We start from the raw sequence: 18,898 nt of genomic DNA, 5'->3' as shown, positions 1-18,898 counted from the left end.
ATTGCAACTAGGTGGAGAGAAGAAGAAAGGGGGGCTGAAACTATCCAATGCCACCTAAAGCAGCAGGGGCATGAATGACAGTCCCTGAAGTGTCTGCATGTTGGTACAGCAGAGAGGCAAAGCCAGACTCCAGCACCAGGGTCAGCCAGTTAAGTTTTTTCTTTTTTTAAAAAAAAGCTCAAAAAGCAAGGAAAAAATCCAGTTTCTACAAAGTATGAAAGTGTCATAGATCTCATTCACACCAAACAATGAGGGCACCTTTAATACAGGTCAGGTTGAATGGAAGCAAGAAAGAGGCAAGGGGTGGGGGAAGAAAAGGAGACTCCGTATGGGCATCCACTGCTCCTTCACTTTTCTTTCTTCTTCTTGTTGCTCTGAAAAGGGAAGAAACACAACATTTCAGCACTTCAGTACACGGGAATTGTCTGAAGAGCAGAAACCCTCCCTAGTGAGAAAAGGCCTCTGTTGACACCTGGCCCCTACCGGGAGGGGCTCTTTGCCTACCTACTTCATCTGAAGGAGACAAGCCTTTCAGGAAGGGGACCCACAAACAGCATTTCTAGATGGATTGGTGCTAGTCAGTCTTGGCCTGGGAGTTCCCACCACCTACCTCTGCCTTGGCACAATCTTTCGAAGTTCAAGAAATAGTTAAACCACAACCCATAAGTCTAGTTTATTTCAGGGGGCAAAGACTTTGGGCTTACTTGGGCTTGGGTTGACAAAAGAAAACAGCCACTAGGTCCTTAACAGCCTAACTCACCCCACACCCACATTCCTCATTATCTAACCATCATTTTTATCCCGCCCTTCCTGGAGGAGCTTAGAGCTGTGTGCATAGCCCTCTGCTCCGGTTTATCCTCTTGACAAGTTTGTTGGGTGTAGCAGACTGAGAAAGAGCAAGGGGCCCAAAATCACCCCCTCAGTTTGTTTCCTGGGGATTTGAACCTGGGTCCCCTTGGTCCTAGCCTGATATTGTAACAATCATGCTACACTGGTTCTAAAATACAACCTCAACAGGGGGAAAAAACCCTTCAATGTACCTTCCATTATTTGCTTGCCTGAAGCTGCCTATTATTTGTCTATATTCATCACTTTTCAGAAGAGTAGCTTCTCTAGGACACTTGCATTCACTAATGGGTGCTTATGCATCCCACTCGAGAATCTGTTGTAAGATGTGGCCTGCCAATGTAGGCAAAGCTACTTGATCTTCAGCAACTTGGCTCACAGAGCAGGACACCACACAGTGGGAATATCTGCTAATTGGTCCAGTGCTTCATGATAACCCCTTGCTTGTTCCACAGCCAACCTTGGAAAATTCACTTCACATTGCCACAGCTGGTAGGTGGACCAACAGGATGGCAGACTCACCTCATTCATGCCCAAGATGGTCATGAGCTCTCGGAAGATGCTGATGAAATCCAGGAAGAGGTCCACACAGTGCCTGGTAGGAGAGAGGGGGTCAGGATGGCCATCAAATAGTACACTGCAGCCCCAAAGATCACAGAAAAGGCAAAGGGAATCTTGTCAAATTAGGGCCTCCATACTCTTGCACTGAAATAGTGTGTTTCAGGTGCTGGACACACCATACCTCTACCACACTTCTACAACTGAGATCTTGCTTCACTGATTAACTCACTTAGCTGAGAAACATTTTGTATCTTGTTTCTAGCAATTCAAGCCATCCCATTGACAGTAACAGCTCTTTGCCCGCTTTTGACTGAACTCTGTATAAAAAAAGGCTACCTATGCATCTCTCCACTCCCTTTAACTTCTGTCTTATCTCACAGTCCAGAGCTCTTCTCTACCCACCTTACTGCTCCCTGCACAAAGCCTTGGACTAGATACTCTGTCACTATTCCGTAGGCCCTGTACTCACCAAATGTAGTCCCCATCACCTCTCTCGGCCTTCTCAATGATGAGCTGAGTGTCAAACAGCACAAAGCCGCACATGACCATGAGTCCAATGTAGAGGTTAGCCTGGAGCAAGGTGATAAGGGGGCATTAGCCAACAGTAGTCATATTTAACTGCAATCACCAGCCATTCCTGTCCCCTGGAAGTCTTTCTGCTTTGTTCTAGTCTCCAGGTCAGAGTTTGGGCCACAGATCTGCAGGAATGCAGAAAAACTGCAGGATATTTGCTGAAATCTGTGCCCAGTAATCTGAGCATTCATTTCAAAGGAGGCAAATTTCTACCCTGCATGGCTGCAAATATATGTCTGAAAGTGTGCAGCAATTTCAAAACAACATTTTTAACAATCAGAGGATGAAGCTTCAGTACTGTCTCTCATGGCTAGCAGAATTATGCATAACAGTCTTACAAAGCTGTGCAATCTACACAGGAAAAGTATTCTGCTTTTGCAGCATGAGTTGGGTTTCTCTGGTGCAGAACTTTGATATTTTCTGATGCAAAGTTTCTGCAGTCTTCCCTTTCTTGCTCTAACAAGGAAAGCTGAGGGGAAGTCAAACTCATCCCAACATTCATTACACTGGATGCTAACATGGTGCAGGTCTGCAAGCTCCATGCTGAAAGATGGCATTGTATTGAGCTTCTATCACCCACCCTCAGATCAACACAGTGAAATCCAGAAGTGTCAAAGTCTTCCTGTGAGCTCAGAGTCTGAGCATGTAGGCTCCAGTTAAGGCACCGTTACTTACTGTGAAGAGCCAGGTAGAGCCCAGAAACATATTGATCAGGGAGAAAAAGAGCATCAGGAAGAGACCAGAGAACAGGAAACCTAACAAAAGGAAACAGAAGCATGATAAGCAAGGAACAAGATGCTGCAAAGGCCTCAATCCAGGAGGGACCTGGCAGCTCCTTTGGAATACTTACCTCCCAGGTACAGGTAGGCACGGCGCTTAGCATATAGGGCACTCAAGGAGAAGCAACTGAAGATCACAGCAGTGCCCAGGAAAGCAGTTGGGATGATGCTGAGTGGGGGGGAGAGAAAGGACAAGATGAGAGCTAGTCATCACAGAAGGCATTCTAGGTCCCCAATGTGGCTCACAGAACTTCCACTAGACCCCAAGCAAATAACTGAACCATATACCGGAAGCTGAAATCTTTGCTAGAGCAAATGAGCCATTTTGCTGCGGAAAGAAGAGGTGTTCTGGTGGCTTTGAGAACTTGGCACGCAAACAGTGGCATTTTGGGGTTGTGGTGGCTTATGTTGGCAAAGGTCAATGGCTGGAATCTTATTCCAGACTCCACAATGAAATAAGGATATCAGGAATAACTTGCTAGAGTTATACAGGAGATTACTAAAATTTTGATAAAGGAATATGCAATTAAGGTAGCTTGATTTCAAATTCAGGTATATATTACATTACTGTTGAAGACCTGTAGGTGTGGCCCACAACCCCCTGCAAGTTTGACATAGCACTGAAGTGTGGAAGCTGCTGGGCAACTGAGACATTAGTACCTCTTACCTGGGGTTGATGGCAATGACCATCTTCAGCAGAGGCCCTAGGTTAACTCCTGTAAAAGACAAAGGGATACAAAGGCATTGGCGAGTCACTTCAACGAATGCACAATACTTGCGTGTATTTGGAAGAAAGCATCTATGGCTTATACATGTGTGCCCTTCATAGCACAAAGACAGTGCACTTTGTATGCCTAACTGAAACTTAAATACAAAACATCACATAAGTGTCAGCTCTGAGAGTCTGGATAATCAGGGATAAGGGTCACCACACAGCCTTAAGGGGCTAAAGATCCATAGATACTGTCTAGTAATACTAAGGGATTGTGCTATCCTAGTTGGCCCCTTCCACAACACAGCACACAGTGCCATGTGTGAGCTCCTCATCCTCCCCTCAGAGGAACTGGGAGACCCAGGTGCAAATCCCCATTCTGCCATGGAAGCTTGCTGGGGGATCTGGGGCCAGTCACATGGGTCAACCTATGTCACAGGATTGTTGAGGACAAAATGAACGATGGGGAACCTTGTACCTACCTAAGCCTCTGGGGATAAAAGTATACTAGATTCCAGGCAGCTGAGGTACTGGTGGACGAAACCATGCAGGGCCAGTGCTAGCTGAGTAGGTCCTTTTGCCTCGTTAAGAATACTGGCAATGACCATTTGGGAATCAGGTAACAGGGAATCAAAATCAACCTGCCCATACAGTTGGGTTATTCTCAACACACATCACCACCACCACCCAGCTGCATGGGGAAATATCAGAAATTAGCTTTTATGTGGGTATTTTCAAGTGCCGAGATACAAGTTGTCTACCACATCTGTGGAACTCAAGCTTCTGCCCTACTCATGAAATATTTCCATTAGGTCACTAGTGCTTGACAAAACTTTTTGCTTTGGTATAAAAATGCACCCTCTTTCCTATGGCAAGGGGATCATCAGCACATACCAGAGAGGAAGGCAAAGCCAGCCAGCATGCCCAATCGTTTCTCTTCCGTTTTCCGGCTGTGGGGGGTAGCCATCAGCCAGATCATAAGGCCAAGAGATCCCAGACTAGTCAGCAGTCCAAACTGCAAGGGAGAACAGAGGGGGATTAACACAGGCTGTGTCCTGTGCATGATCTAGGTGTTGCAGACAGGGAAGTAGCTGAATGTAACCCATGGGATTTAATTATTGCAGGTCCTTTTAGTCACAATCCCCAGACAGGGTCCTAACCACAGAAGGAGTCCATGCCCGGCTCCTTCAGGGCTGCTCCAGGCCCTTTTGCTGAATTTTCAGGTTTCAGCCAAGACAAAAATAAAGAATAAAAGCTTTCCTCTTGCAGACATCTAAGGAAAAACATGGAGGCAGTATTTGAGCCAACTGCTCTGCTAGAAGTGAACCACCTTCCAGCATTCTAGTCAATTAGTGCAAAGCACTGGAGCGACTGATGAGAATCTGTTTTTATACTCTTGAAATGCAGTATTAGAAATGCCTTTCAATGTATTAGGCTACCTGTGCGTAGCTTTTGGCCTTTTTTTTAGAGCCCAAACATATTGGAGGAAAGTGATTGAAATCATATCCAATGGTCTTGAAATTGTTATTCCAATAAGACCAGAAACAATTTTATTAAATTATTTTCTAGACAAACCAAAGAATATTCGAGTTATGTTTCTCCATATGTTAACAGTTGTTAGAACAAATTTTGCGAGAAACTGGAAAAGCAATAAATTCCCTAACTTAAATAACTGGCTCAACAAGGTTAAAGAAACCTATGCTTCAATTAAGCTGATGTACTATAATAACGATAAAAATACCAAAGAACTTGACGCTTGCTGGAATTCAACAATTTTAAGGATGGAGAAAGAATTCTAATGTGTAAATTGTAGAGAGGGATATAACAATAATGCAGATTTTAGTTATATTAGCACTGTTTTAGTTTTGTTTTTTTAAATAATTTTTATCACCAGTATTTGATTTTTTTCAAAGTAATGATATATCTAGGTTGTTTTTTTCCCTTTTTCTTTTATTGTAAGAATAAATGTTTCTAATTAAAAGCTTTTGGCATTTTTTCATTGAGATATGATGACTCCCTATGTCAAGCATTATGGTCTCCCTCCAATTTGTTTTGAAAGTACGTAAGAACATAAGAAAGGCCCTGCTGGATCAGATCAAGGCCCATCAAGTCCAGCAGTCTGTTCACACAGTGGCCAACCAGGTACCTCTAGGAAGCCACAAACAAGGCAACTGCAGCAGCACCATCCTGCCTGTGTTCCACAGCACCCTAAATATAATTGGCATGCTCCTCTGATACTAGAGAGAATAGGTATGCAGCATGACTAGTATCCATTTTAACTAATAGCCATGAATACCCCTTTCCTCCATGAATATGCCCACTCCCCTCTTTAAGCCCTCCAAGCTGGCAGCCATCACCACATCCTGGGGCAGGGAGTTCCACAATTTAACTATGCATTGTGTGAAAAAATACTTCCTTTTATCTGTTTTGAATCTCTCACCTTCCAGCTTCAGCAGATGACCCCGTGTTCTAGTATTATGGGAGAGGGAGAAAAACTTCTCCCTGTCCACTCTCTCCAAACCATGCATAATTTTATAGACCTCTATCATGTCTCCCCTTAGCCGCCTTCTTTCCAAGCTAAACAGCCCTAAGCGTCTTAACCGCTCCCCATAGGACAGTTGCTCTAGTCCCCTAATCATTTGGGTTGCTCTTTTCTGCACCTTCTCAAGCTCTGTAATATCCTTTTTTTAGGTGTAGTGACCAGAACTGTACACAGTATTCCAAGTGTGGTCTCACCATAGATTTGTACAAGGGCAAGTACTGGCACTTCACTTTAAACATCTTTCCAACCCTGGACTTTGGCTTCACTTACTATACCCAATGAGAAGAATCTCTGAGGAAACTCTAAGAGACTATCCACAACACAGCTCACTTCCCAGTCTGAGGCTGTAGCTCTGCAGACAACAAAACTCACAAATGCACCAAGGGCTAAAGTGGCCTTAAGCCAACACATCTGCACAGAGAGCTCTTACCTGCACCAGCTGAGTTACCAGGTTGACGTAGGCACCAGCTGCTGCTACAAACATGCATAGTGCAAAGCTAGCATAGACCTTCTTCAGGTGCTGCTGGGTTGATGTGGAGCTGCAGGGGTGAAGGAAGAGAATGTCAGTGCCATTGTGTCTCACGCACCTGAGAAACAGCCACTTGCCAGCTCTCAGACACCCAGTGGGCTATACAAAGGAAACCATACTTGATCTGTCCCGGACCACCTTTTCAAGCGCCTCAGCCAAGAGTCTTGCGCTCCAGAGCCTCTAGGACTGGGATGTCATGTCCCTCACAGAGGAGAAGTGGAGAGCCAGAGAAATCTCGGGTATCTGGTCACACAGATTCTCACAAGTTTGATGTAGATGCTCAGTGGTCTGCTGTGTTTCTTTTGTCATACACTGTACAGCATACTGGCACTTAACTTTAAACATCTTTCCAACCCTGGACTTTGGCTTCCATATGGTCTCTCCTAAATTGCTTTGTTTCATGATCATACTGCACGGAGTGAAGAATTGCGTAATGGGCAGTAAACAGTGTTTTAAGAGCCTCAGTTTCTATTTATTCTCAGTGAAAGCAAATTTCTAATCCTCTAGGCTAAAGACAAACTTGAAAGTAAGGGTTACTACCTGGAAAAGGTTGCATGTGCACGCACCTGAAGATTTCAAAATGTGCACAGAACTTGTACAGCATGCAGTTCTTTACCCTTTCCCTAACTTCCCAGAAGAATAAACCATACAAATAATGGGTGTTCATCAATACCCATTAAGCTGCTTAATCCCGACTGCAGAATACAGCTGGGGGGGAGAGGAGGTGGGACATTTGTTACCTGGGGTAAGATTTTGATGTTTTTTGCCTGCTTATCAAGCCATATGTGCTCTCAAAAGCAGGAAAGCCTGGAGTGCAAAACTCCACATCCTTCAGCTCTATCCATGATCTGTTTTAAGTGACAGATCCCACCTGGCTTCCAACCATCTCAGTCCAAGGGATCTGCTGACCACCTCCTCCCACCCACGAAAAAACCACACCCAAAGTGGGAGGCAAGCCAAATGTACACTCACATGTGGGAGAATTTGAAGATGGCATCAACATTAATATTCCTGTTGAAGATATCCATTGCGCTAGCTGGAAGATGGTTGAAACCTCTTGTCAAAATAAGCTGCACAAAAAGGGAGCAAAGGACACATCAGATGGGAAAACAGTGCACATTTCCCAGCACCATCTAGGGCACCATGATACCTGCTGATATCCACCCTTAGAGGCTGCGCCAAACTCCTCCTTCCTGGTTGTCAAAATGACATTAAGCAACATGCTTTGGCCACCTGAAAAGGACCTTTGCCTATGTTCTAGCCCCAACACTGAGAGCAATCCAGGAATGCCTGTGGTTTCATAGCCTCTAGCCTCCTCTCTCTTGGTGGAGCTGAGCCATGTTAGCAATCCTGCTCCCACCACAAGTTAAGCTAGGAGTCAGGATAACTACTCTTCAAATAAGTGTGGTATTTTCCTTTGACATCAGCAGATTTTAAAGGCAAAAGCCCACTTTGTCAGACATAAAAGGGAAAGCCAACAGATTCAACCTATGACAAAAGATCCAGTAACACCAGCAAAGAATAAGTCCTAGAACAAAGGCTTTCAATGAGCAATCCCTGTTCAAAACTACACATCTACCTACACCCAATGGTAGTGCCACCCATCACCCAGACTAATTACAGTGCCCCTCCCTCCGCCCATACTACTCTTCAGGACAGATATTACCTAAGTGTCCAATGAATCCAACTTCCATTGTTGGAAGAAATCTCTCTGCCTAAGTATCAGGCCTAATCAAGAAATGGGAAGCTCAGTAAAGGCTGGCCCACCCACTGCTGAGGATGAAGGAGACTATTGCCCTCCACTCTAAACTTACCAACTCAAGCCCCCAGACACTACCTGCAAAAAGATCCCCTCTTTCTCCTGGTATGGAAGATCTAGAGGCTGCAACTGCTCTGCAGGCGCCCCAGCCCTCTTGGTATCCATGGTGCAATTATTGCAGGCTGTTGCAAGGCAAACCCCAGGCTCCTGGGGAGACACTGGACTCACAGGGGAGCTTTGCTTCGCAACACAGCAGCTGTAAAGCCCTTGCATTACTGCCCCATATGACCTCTCCAGGCTAGAGCGGAGCCGGAGCCAGGTAGCCCCCAGTGTGTTGCTGCAGGTAAATATGTTGCTCCCAAATGCTCAGGGTAGGAGCCCTCCTATTATGTGCTATCAACATGCCCACCCAGGAGAACACTGCAAATATGATACAATACCCACACACCCTCCATTAGAACTTCTCGTCACACCTGCTAAAACGCTTGCTCTAAAACCCTGAGTGGCAACCAGTTCTGCAACTAGCACCTTATCATCTCATCAGGCAGGGGAGGAATGGGGGCCAAGCATGCAAGCCAAGCCCGGATTGGCTGGCTGGGAAAGTCAGTGTCATAATGTAATAAGATCATGTAAATATCACAGACATATTAGTCCAGCTTCTGGATAGGGTGACAAGGCAGCACCTCCTCTTCTGGCTAGGACGGAGAGTACTGAACAAAGACATGCCACACATACACCCACACATACAAACTCACAATCCCAACAGAACACTGACTAATCACTAACATTGCCAGCTCATTCCTCCTCCCAAGGAGCTCAGGGCGGCAGACTGGGGAAGTAGTAAGAAGCAGTAACTAAGGAGAAAAAGCTGACTTCTAGTTCAAGGTCCCTCAATTTGCTTCAAGGCTCAGCATGGATATGAATTCAAGAGGCCAAGACAAACCACTCCTGTGTCACACTAGCTCTTTTCATGGCTATGTAGGATTACCAACTCACCAAGCCCCCAACAACAGAGAAGCCAAAGGGATCTATTGTTTGTATCACATTCCTACATCTGCTTTCCATAGCCCATCCCTCCCAAGCGAAGTGAACTACACTGCAACACACAAGTATGTTCTAAATTACACCCAGCACAAAAAAGAGCCAAGCCAGTGAATGCAAATATAACTTTTGGGCCCTAACTGTGGGTTTGAAGACCAGGCTTGGTAAGGGTGGCAATGCCAGCAGCTGGAAAGATATGGAAAAATATGGACCACCAGAAGTGCGGTACACACAGCCATGTACACCGTTGTTGTCACCTGCTTCCTCCATGCTGCTGGGAGTCCCTCTCCCTATCCTACCACAGAGCAGCAAACTGGAGTCATCCCTGTTAATGTGGAAGCATATTTCCTAACAGAGTAAATTGTTTTCACCCAGAGGACTAATTCTCCAAATTTACATTTTTTTAAAAAAATAAAGAGATCAACTAGTTTATGATAACAAAGAAACTGCCAATTTACTAACTGCAGCAGAGATTGGCTTTTCCAGTTATAGTGCACAGCCATTCTCCTTCCCACACCCCTGTAGGACTGGCTCCACAGAAGCTAACAGCTATCGCAAAAGCATATTATTCACCAGTTCAGAAGGATGCATTATCTTCACAAAGATGAAGTTACATTTGTAGCCTTCTAGAATTATATGAATTTTAGGCTGATGTTATTTTAGGCCTTATGTTATTCTATTCAAGAATGAGAGATGTGAACCTTAGAGGTATCACTACTGCAAATCTCCTTCACCCAGCAGCCAGAGATATCACTATATTGGCACAAAGGTTTGTCGTCTCCTTAGGTGCAAGAACCAGAAGTTCTTGAAACCTTCCAATACTGCCTTTCAAAAGCCAAACCAACTTCTATTCTTGTTACTTTTAAATTGTTTTGTACTTGAAATCCCTGTATTTACGATATCTGGTTACACTACGTCCAAGGATGCTGTATTAACGCAGCTGTTTTTGCTCACACTGAGCCCGGAACACCTAAATTTAGAGCTTCTTTCTAACTCCTTGAATTGATAAAGATGCATTATAAAGATACAGGTGTTCACAGTTTTATCAAGATCATGGAACTTTTCAGTTGAGATTTTGATTAAGCCTTTGGTGGTACAAAAGATCCCTACCTCCGAAGTATTAGATTTCTTCACAGCACAAAATGAAGTTCACCCGTTTTGCTGCAATTTCCCTGGAAGAAGATATGGAGCAGTATGAGAAGGACATAAGTGTGGACATCTGTTCAGCCAGAACCAAACCTAGCAATGTAAATCCAGGTTCAGATTGTTATGACAGCAGAATAGTAGATTTCTAAGACGCTGGCTTAGTAAAGATCATATGAACAGTGTCCTCGGATGGAGACTCAAATCCCACCAAACAGAAAAGGCAAGAGCTCCCAGAAGACAGGGTAATCACATTGCCTCAAGAAATTATTCATATCCAGTATCATCTTAAGATCCATTCTACATCTAAGGGTTTTTCAGTTGCCAGACATCTGCAAGCATGTCAGGAAATGTCACATTCCAAGGCCCCAGCAGCCTTCTCAAAGTGATACCTCGCAGCAGATTAACTTGGGAAATCCACAGAAAAACATAACATAATTCAGTCCACAAGTGCACACCAGCTAACATGACTTAGTACTGGGGCACCAAAATAGGTCATGCCTGGGGGAGGAAGCTTGGACAATATCACATGCTAACCACCCACTCATTCCAGATGCCAACTGTTCAAGGAAGAGGCCAAACTGGACCAATGAGGGCAAGTGAGACATTGTGCGTATGTGAGGCAGAGGCTGCCTCCTTCATACAGCCTGGTATCGTGGAGCAGGCAAGCCTCATTGTCAGGCATCTGAGCTAATAAACTTCACAACATCTACCAGTAAAGTCAAAATGAAACAGGCACTTCTTTCAGTTCCTCTCAATTTTTCTGGGAAGAGTAGAGATCTGAAAGTTCAAATATGCTTGACTGAGTGGCTGCTATAAGCTTGACTGAGGGGCTGCTATAAGCCAGAAATAAGATCTCCCCACAACAGTCACCTTTCGAAAAACGTTTGTGAAGCAGCCAACCCTCTCTGTCGCTTTAATCTAAGGAGTAGCACAAATAACATGCTAGCTTTATAAGTATATGAAACAGACTCCTATTGAATTCTCCACTGCTATAGTGCCTGTTTTTGTGGCTTATGCAACTGTTTATTGGAGTAGGCAGAGCTGATTGAGATATATCAGTGTCCCAGTTGCAGAAGCCACAAAAACAGCCACTATAGTAAGAAGTAATTCTGCCACATTAAGAGGGGGGGGGGAATTCTGCCAATTGGAATTAAGAAATAGCAGCTGTTAATTTGTTTCCCCTAGATTCATATGTCAGACAACATAATACCTTCAACTGAGTGCAACAGCTATACTCTCTAGCCTTATGTTCAGCCTTTGACTATCCAGAACAATTACAAACATTGTTTGGAAGCATTTGGAAACAGAACATTTCCCAATCTCGCATGAAGTTAGATCAAAGGATTGCTCAAAACAATGCTGCTACTTCAACATCTTGAACCAAGGAGAAACTGTGTAACAATTAGCCACTGCCTAACTTCTGCATACCATGTCAAGACCTTCTCTTTGAGAAGTTAGACCTACAAATAAAAGATGTGATCAGAAATCCGAGCCATTAGATATATGTACCCCTGAAACAGTGAAGGACACTGTTGTTCTACAAGGCAACGTTCAGGAATCCTTACTGAAAACTATACTGAATAAGACTGTAGCTTAACTACAAACAGGGTTTAGTAAGAGACTGAAACTTGCTCAACCTCAGTGCAAAGGAGGTACAAAATTCCTGTATTTCTGTCCCATAAGACAACTGGGGAAGCTCTTCAGCTTAAATATTCAGGCAACAGACCATGCTTCGATATTTATAAAAGCGTCATGCGTAATACATAAAACGGGACCTTGATTACTTAACCATGAAGGTTCCTTCTCTTCTGAGGTAAGAAGGGCATCTTGGAGACAGCTGGGGTGGTTCCTTTCTGGTGCTAAGGCAGGCAGGAAGTATAAAAAACTTTCCCTCACTTCCTGCCTGGAACCGCCCTCTGGCTCCAGTTTCGAGATTTCCAGAGCTAGGGCTTCTTCCAGGAGGAAATCAGCAGGAAGCTGTGCATAAAGTTAAGTAGTGAATAGTAACTAAGACTCTGGACCACATTTCAGAAGTGGTGAACATCAAACCTTTATGTAATTAACAAGGTAGCACTCACAACAGAACATAGAATAACCTTGGGATTGCATACAGAACTATAACTGGTTAGGGATAACCCGATGGTGACTGCGGGGAGGAGGCCCGCTCTCTCCCCTTAGTAGATTATCTAGGCCAAGGTTCAGGAGAGGTGATCCAGTCTTCGGTCTCCGCTCAAGGGTGGGGCAAAATGCCCTTCTTACCTCAGAGGAGAAGGAACCTTCACAGTAAGTAATCAAGGTCCCGTTCTCCCTCTGAGACAAAGGGCATCTTGGAGACAGCTGGGATGTCCAAGAGCTATGCTGTTAAAGGGTGGGAGTCGTCCTCGCTCAGGATGTGCTGGAGCACCCGACGGCCAAAGGCCGAGTCCGCTAAGGAAAATTCGTTGAGGCGGAAGTGACGGACAAAGGTCGAGACCGATGACCAGGTGGCCGCCTTGCAGATCTCCTTGACTGACGCTCTGTTGTCGAAAGCTGCTGAGGTGGCTATGCACCTTCTTCTTGTCCTTCATGTCCACGAGGATCTGGTCCAGCTGGTCACCGAAGAGACGGCCTCCCTGGCATGGGTAGGCTAGGAGCATGGACTTGGAGAAGTCAGCCAGGCAGGCCTGTAGCCATAACACCCTCTTGGTCACAGTGTTGGCGGCCACCGCTCTGGTGCTAAGGGTCAGAGTGTCCAAGATGGCATCTGCTAGAAATGTGATAGCTTTCTGCACTCTATTCATGCCCTCAGTGGCATGTTTGTGCTTGGGAGGGATGAGCATAGCCAACTTCCTCGCCCAAACTATTGCTGCTCTGGCAATGAGGAATGCCATGATAGAGGCATGCATAGCCATGGTCAGGGTCTCGTGGACCTTCCTGGACACCAGGTCAGCCCGCCTATCAAGGGGGTCTTTAAGCAACCCTACGCCATCCACAGACAGGAGGCCAGAGGATTGCCGTGCTGCCACAGGTGCATCCACCAGCGGGAGCTTGAGCATGTCCATAGCACGTGGGTCCACGGTGTATAGGGTTTTGGGGCTCCTTGGGAACTGCCTGTGCGAGGTCGGCCTCTCTCATTCTCGCTTGACCAGGTTCTTCAAAAAACTCAGGGAAGGGGACCACCTTGCCGGATGGTTGAGATCTGGGGAAGAACTCTTTGGGCCCCTTGGGTCGAGAATTGGCCTTGTTCTCCTCACTTGGGCCTGCAGGTTCTGAGAGGTCAAGGGCCATGATGGCTTTGGTGAGGAGGTGATGATAATCCTCCCCCGCAAAGAGTCTGGTGTGCTGTTCTGAGGTGGCTGGGTGCTCGTCCGAGGAGAACTCTCCTTTCTCCCCCTCTGAGGCTATGAAGGTGTCTGATGAGGCTTCCCAATGCCTGGGGCTCGGGGGGGGGGCAGGCTTTCCGCTCTGCCTTGGTGGGCCAGGGGCCTGTTGGTTCCCTGCGGTTGTGGCCTTGACTCTGGTTTTCGTGCCCCTCTGGTTCTGGGGAGGAATCCTGTTGTAAGATCTGGGACCCTCTTCCCCCGCGAGGAAACAGAGTCCGCTGCCTGGAGGAAGGGGAACTCCTTTCTAAGGGCTCGTTTCACGAGGGCCAGAAGGTCCTCGGGCTTCTGCCTGCCCCCCATGTCCAAAGATTTGGGCCCCCGTATCTCACCAGCAGACTCCGACTGTTGTGGGGGTGTGTGTGTGCAGAGTGCTGCCGCTCCTGCCTGATTGCCTTGGTGGAAGCGCTGGGTGAGGGAACCTCTCCTGGGGAGGCTGCTCCTTGGCGCAGCTTCCCTGCTGCGTGTGAGTCTGTGTGGGAGTCCTCACTGCCTGAGCGGGCCGAAAGGACACTCGGTGTAGCTGCGGTGTCCTGCCAGGTCTTTTTCCTATGCTCACGCTTGCCTGAGTCCTCCTTTTTTCTTTTGCTGCCGGCTGCCTTGCCGCTCCGGAGCTCAACCGCTTCGGCTGGAGCTCTGTCGGTTGCCTTGCTGGTCCTGTGATCCGCCGGCGGATATTCCACTCCTGGGCTCCACCACACCGACAGGGACGCGGGTGGCCACCCTGCTGCTGCTGGGCTCCACCGCCTCCGCAGGGAGCCAGCTGGTCGATTTCGTCTTCTGGGGCTTCACCACCTCTGGGGGGGCCCTGCCAGTCGTCCTGGTGGTCCTGTGCTTGACCGCATCTGCGGGAGCCCGTGTGGCCACGATCCTTTGCCACACAGCTGACAGGAGGCCGTCCACATGGTCCTCCGGGCAGAGGAAGCCATTGGCTCCAAAATCGTGCGGCGCGGCCATTGCAGATTGCTTCTTCAGGTGGGAACGGAAGAGCTAGGCTGTTCTTAAAGGGAGTTGTAGGATGGAGAAAGGGCTTCTTCCATGTGTCTGATTAGGTTGCAAATGGAGCAACCCAATCAGCTGCCTAACCTTTAGCGAGGCAGGAAGGAAACTGGAGCCAGAGGGTGGTTCCAGGCAGGAAGCAGGAAGTGAGGGGAAGTTTTTTATACTTCCTGCCTGCCTTAGCACCGGAAAGGAACCACCCCACCTGTCTCCAAGATGCCCTTCACCTCAGAGGGAGAACTGTCAAACAGCAGGTAAGCTGGTATACTGTGTTCATAGAGAGACAAGCCACCATTTCTTCAGTAAGCACTTTACAGTCCTCTGCCCCCCACAACTCACATGGCAGGCAGATTCAGTTGGAATAGGTGCCTGCCAAAGGCCACCCAGTGATCTTTGTTCAGTGAAGATTAGTCTCCTCTCAAACCCAAACCAATTATCCAGCGACCCATTTTCACACAAGCATGATGGAATCCTTACTTGATCCCATGAATAGGTCCTGGCATCCAGAAGACTGGTCTGTGGTGTCAGTGAATTCTACATTAGCACATTCACACAGAAATAAGACTTGGGGGAGGAGGGAGGGGAAGAAGAAGAAGAAAAACTAACCTGACAGCAACTTCATAGCTCTAGTTCAATAACCTATGAGGAAGTGAAGAACTTGTGATCTTTTATTAATAAATAACCAGATTAAAAACACCTACAACAACTTTCCACTGGGTGAAGCTTTTAGTAAGACATCCAGAGGCAAAATTTTCATTGCTCACCCATCAGTACTTTGATGTGGGAACAGCTGTCAAAAATGGGAGAAAGAATAGGGGTGGGGAGGAGTGTGCTAGTGAGCTCCCCTTACAATCCTCAAGAATGACAGGCTGATCTGCACAGGCAGGTTGGAGGGACACACACCACACAATGCCTCATAACAGAAGCTCATGTGACCACTATGACATCAGAAAACCAACCAACCAGCTCTGAGGTACTGTACCAGTTTGGAACACTGTGTAGCCACATAAAGTCTCTAAGGCTAGTCAGAAGACAGACTCTGACAATCTAAGATTAAAACTATATTGGGGGGGGGGTGGAAGTCTCAAAGGTATTTGTTACATTATTAGTTTCCATTATTACTAATCTCCAAAATTTCCTAATTTTCTTACAGTACCACCATACATGCATACATGTACCCTTTTCTATTCCACACTTCCAACATAGATCCATACCATCCTTTTTCATTTTACTAAGCAGGTTCGGGGTTATGTACCATCTATAAAACATCTTGTATAAATTTTCTCTTATTTCATTTGTGATTGTAAATTTATATTCCCTTTTCCACAAGTTTTCCCATATTTCCAAATCTATATTATACCCTAACTCCTTCATCCATTTTACCATAACTGGTTTTATTCTTTGTTCTAAATTCACTTCTATTAATAAGCTTATATATTCTTCCTATCAATCCTTTATTTCCCTTATTTAATACAATTTCAAATTTAGATTTACTTTGATTAAATCCCCTCACATTATCTTGATTGAATATATTCTTTAACTTATAATACATAAACCAGTCTTTAATTTTAAGTTCTTCTCTAGTCTTTAATAACCAAACCCCTTCCTTACAATCTATAATCTCTCTATAAACATCAATATCCAAATTTAATTGTATCCCTTTCTTCATAAAGGCTTCTACAGCATTAATCCAACACGGGGTTTTGCATTCCAAAAATCCTTTATACTTCTTCCAAATTTGGAGTAAACTACCTCTAATAACATGAGAATTAAATTCTTTATTTACTTTCTCTTTTTCATACCATAAATATGCGTGCCACCCGAAACGTAAATTAAATTCCTCTAATTCTAACAGTTTAGGATTATCTAACAGAATCCAATTTTTTATCCAGGTGAAACAAGCTGCTTGATAGTACATTTTCAAATCTGGTAATCCGAGGCCTCCTGTTTCTCTTAACTCAATTAAATTATTATAGGCTATCCTATGTCTCTCCTTACCCCATAAAAACTTTAAAATATCTTTCTTCCAACTTGTAAATATTTGTGTTCCTTTCAAGATCGGTAGATTTTGGAACAAAAAAAGCATCTTTGGCAGTACCATCATTTTAATAACTGCTATTCTACCCCATAGTGACAAAGGAATTTTTCCCCAATTGGTCAGATCTATTATTATCTGTGGCCATTGTTTAATATAGTTGTTCTGAAGCAAATTAAGATTATTTGATGATATCCATATACCAAGATATTTTACTTTATGTTCAATATTAAACCCTGTCTTTTTATTAATTGTTGATTTGATACAGTCATGTTTTTAACCAATAATTTATTTTTATTTTTATTTATTTTAAAACCTGCAAGTTTTCCATAAACCTCCAAAATTCTATTCCAATTATCTATTTGTTCAATATGGTCTGTCAAAACACATACAAGGTCATCTGCGTATGCTTTAATTTTATAATGATTTCTCCCAATTCGAAATCCGGTTAGTTCAGTAGATTTTCTAATCTTTTTAAATAGGACTTCTAATACTAAAATAAATAACCCGGGTGCATTACTTTCGAGAAGCCTTACACCCCGAGATTTTGAACTGGGCTTATATGCAGCGGGATCCAGCCACCCTGGAGGAGTGGATCCTACTGGCGGAGGAAGTTGAAAGCCGCCGCCAGTTCATTTCTCTTGCCCGACGTCGGGCCAAGGAGGGGGGAGGCCAGAAAAACCCTCCCAAGGCCGCCGTTCCCGCTCCGCGGAGACCGGCTCAACCTCGCAAGACCGAGCGTTGCGGTTTCAAAGGGGAGCCTGCCTCGTTTGCGGTGCCATGGGTCACTTCGTTGCGGCTTGCCCATCGCGTCTGGAATGACCGACTCCCACTCTTCGGCCGGAGGGAGAGGAAGTGCTCGGAGGAGAGGCGCCGCAGCTGATTGCAGCGTCGCTCCAGGACGGAAAGCGGCCCCAGCCCTCCACATTGAGGAAACTGCAAACGAGTTCTCGCCAGCGGACCCGTCGGGGTCCTGGATTACAATTGCCCCGGAGAGGGCCAGCTCCGCTTCATCCGAGGAAGGCGGCCACTGGGACTCCCCTGCCCTGAACCTGGAGTCTCCCCTCGATCAACCAAAAAACAGACTGGGTCTGCGGTGAATGGAGCGACACAGCAGACCTCCGCAGGTGCCTCTGCGAAACCCAAGGCTCCCTTAATGGTGAGTGAAGTGGGAGAGACTGTGTATGTGGATGGAGTACTGCAGCATTATAGAAAGGGTCCCCGGTTACAAGTTAAAGCTTTAATAGACTCTGGATGTGCCCGCTCTTTGATCAATGAAGCCACTTTTAAGGCACTTAACTTTAAGTCAGTGCCTTTACCGGCACCTGTTCAGTTCGCCCAGATGGATGGCAGTGATTTCAGGGGTGAGCCGGTTGATCGTCGCACTGATGGAGTGGCAATAGGAATTGGCCACCATTGGGAACAAATCAACTTCACTATACTCCCAATGTTCGGTACGCTGTGGTGTTGGGAATCAATTGGCTTAGGGGACACAGTCCCACCATAGACTGGGAGGCCGAGACGTTGTTTACTAGCCCACTATGTGAACAGCATCGGTATGAAATAGCTGTTAAGACCGTAATCCAATCAACTCCTGTCTTGGCTTTGGACGCGTCCAGTCCATCCCAACTGCCTCCCGAATATCAGGACTTTACGGATGTCTTTAATGTACAGGAATGTGATGTGTTACCCCCCCCCCCCACTGCCAGACAGACTGTGCTATTGAGGTGGTGGGGGGTGGAAAACTGCCCAAAAGCAAAATCTATCCCATGAGCTCTACTGAAAGAACAGTGCTCCGTGAATTCTTAGACAAGAATCTGGCTCGAGGTTTCATCCGACCCTCTACCATGCCTTATTTGGCCCCAGCATTCTTTGTGCGTAAGAAAACTGGCGATTTGTGTTTATGTATTGACTTTCGAAAACTCAATGCGGTTACCCAAACAAATGCCTACCCTATTCCTTTAATCTTGGATCTTTTGGGACAACTAAAGGAGGGACATATTTTTACCAAATTGGA

The 18,898-nt window shown here is 45.7% G+C and overlaps 1 protein-coding gene across 1 annotated transcript in view; it reads right to left on the bottom strand.

Annotated features, from left to right (window-relative positions):
• Window positions 1-18,898, bottom strand: part of TMBIM6 (transmembrane BAX inhibitor motif containing 6) — a 29,879-nt gene continuing 10,981 nt past the window's right edge. The window contains exons 2-10 of the mRNA XM_056851583.1: window positions 7,515-7,612; window positions 6,444-6,552; window positions 4,366-4,486; window positions 3,427-3,475; window positions 2,831-2,928; window positions 2,656-2,735; window positions 1,877-1,977; window positions 1,369-1,441; window positions 1-374 (exon numbers count right to left, since the gene is read on the bottom strand). Coding sequence (XP_056707561.1) covers window positions 348-374; window positions 1,369-1,441; window positions 1,877-1,977; window positions 2,656-2,735; window positions 2,831-2,928; window positions 3,427-3,475; window positions 4,366-4,486; window positions 6,444-6,552; window positions 7,515-7,570 — 714 coding nt within the window. The 5' untranslated portion in view covers window positions 7,571-7,612 and the 3' untranslated portion in view covers window positions 1-347. The remainder of the gene's footprint in view (window positions 375-1,368; window positions 1,442-1,876; window positions 1,978-2,655; window positions 2,736-2,830; window positions 2,929-3,426; window positions 3,476-4,365; window positions 4,487-6,443; window positions 6,553-7,514; window positions 7,613-18,898) is intronic.

The sequence above is a fragment of the Euleptes europaea genome, chromosome 1, assembly GCF_029931775.1.
Source record: "Euleptes europaea isolate rEulEur1 chromosome 1, rEulEur1.hap1, whole genome shotgun sequence".
NCBI classification, from domain to species: Eukaryota; Metazoa; Chordata; class Lepidosauria; order Squamata; family Sphaerodactylidae; genus Euleptes; species Euleptes europaea.
This window is presented reverse-complemented; position numbering and strand designations above follow the sequence as displayed.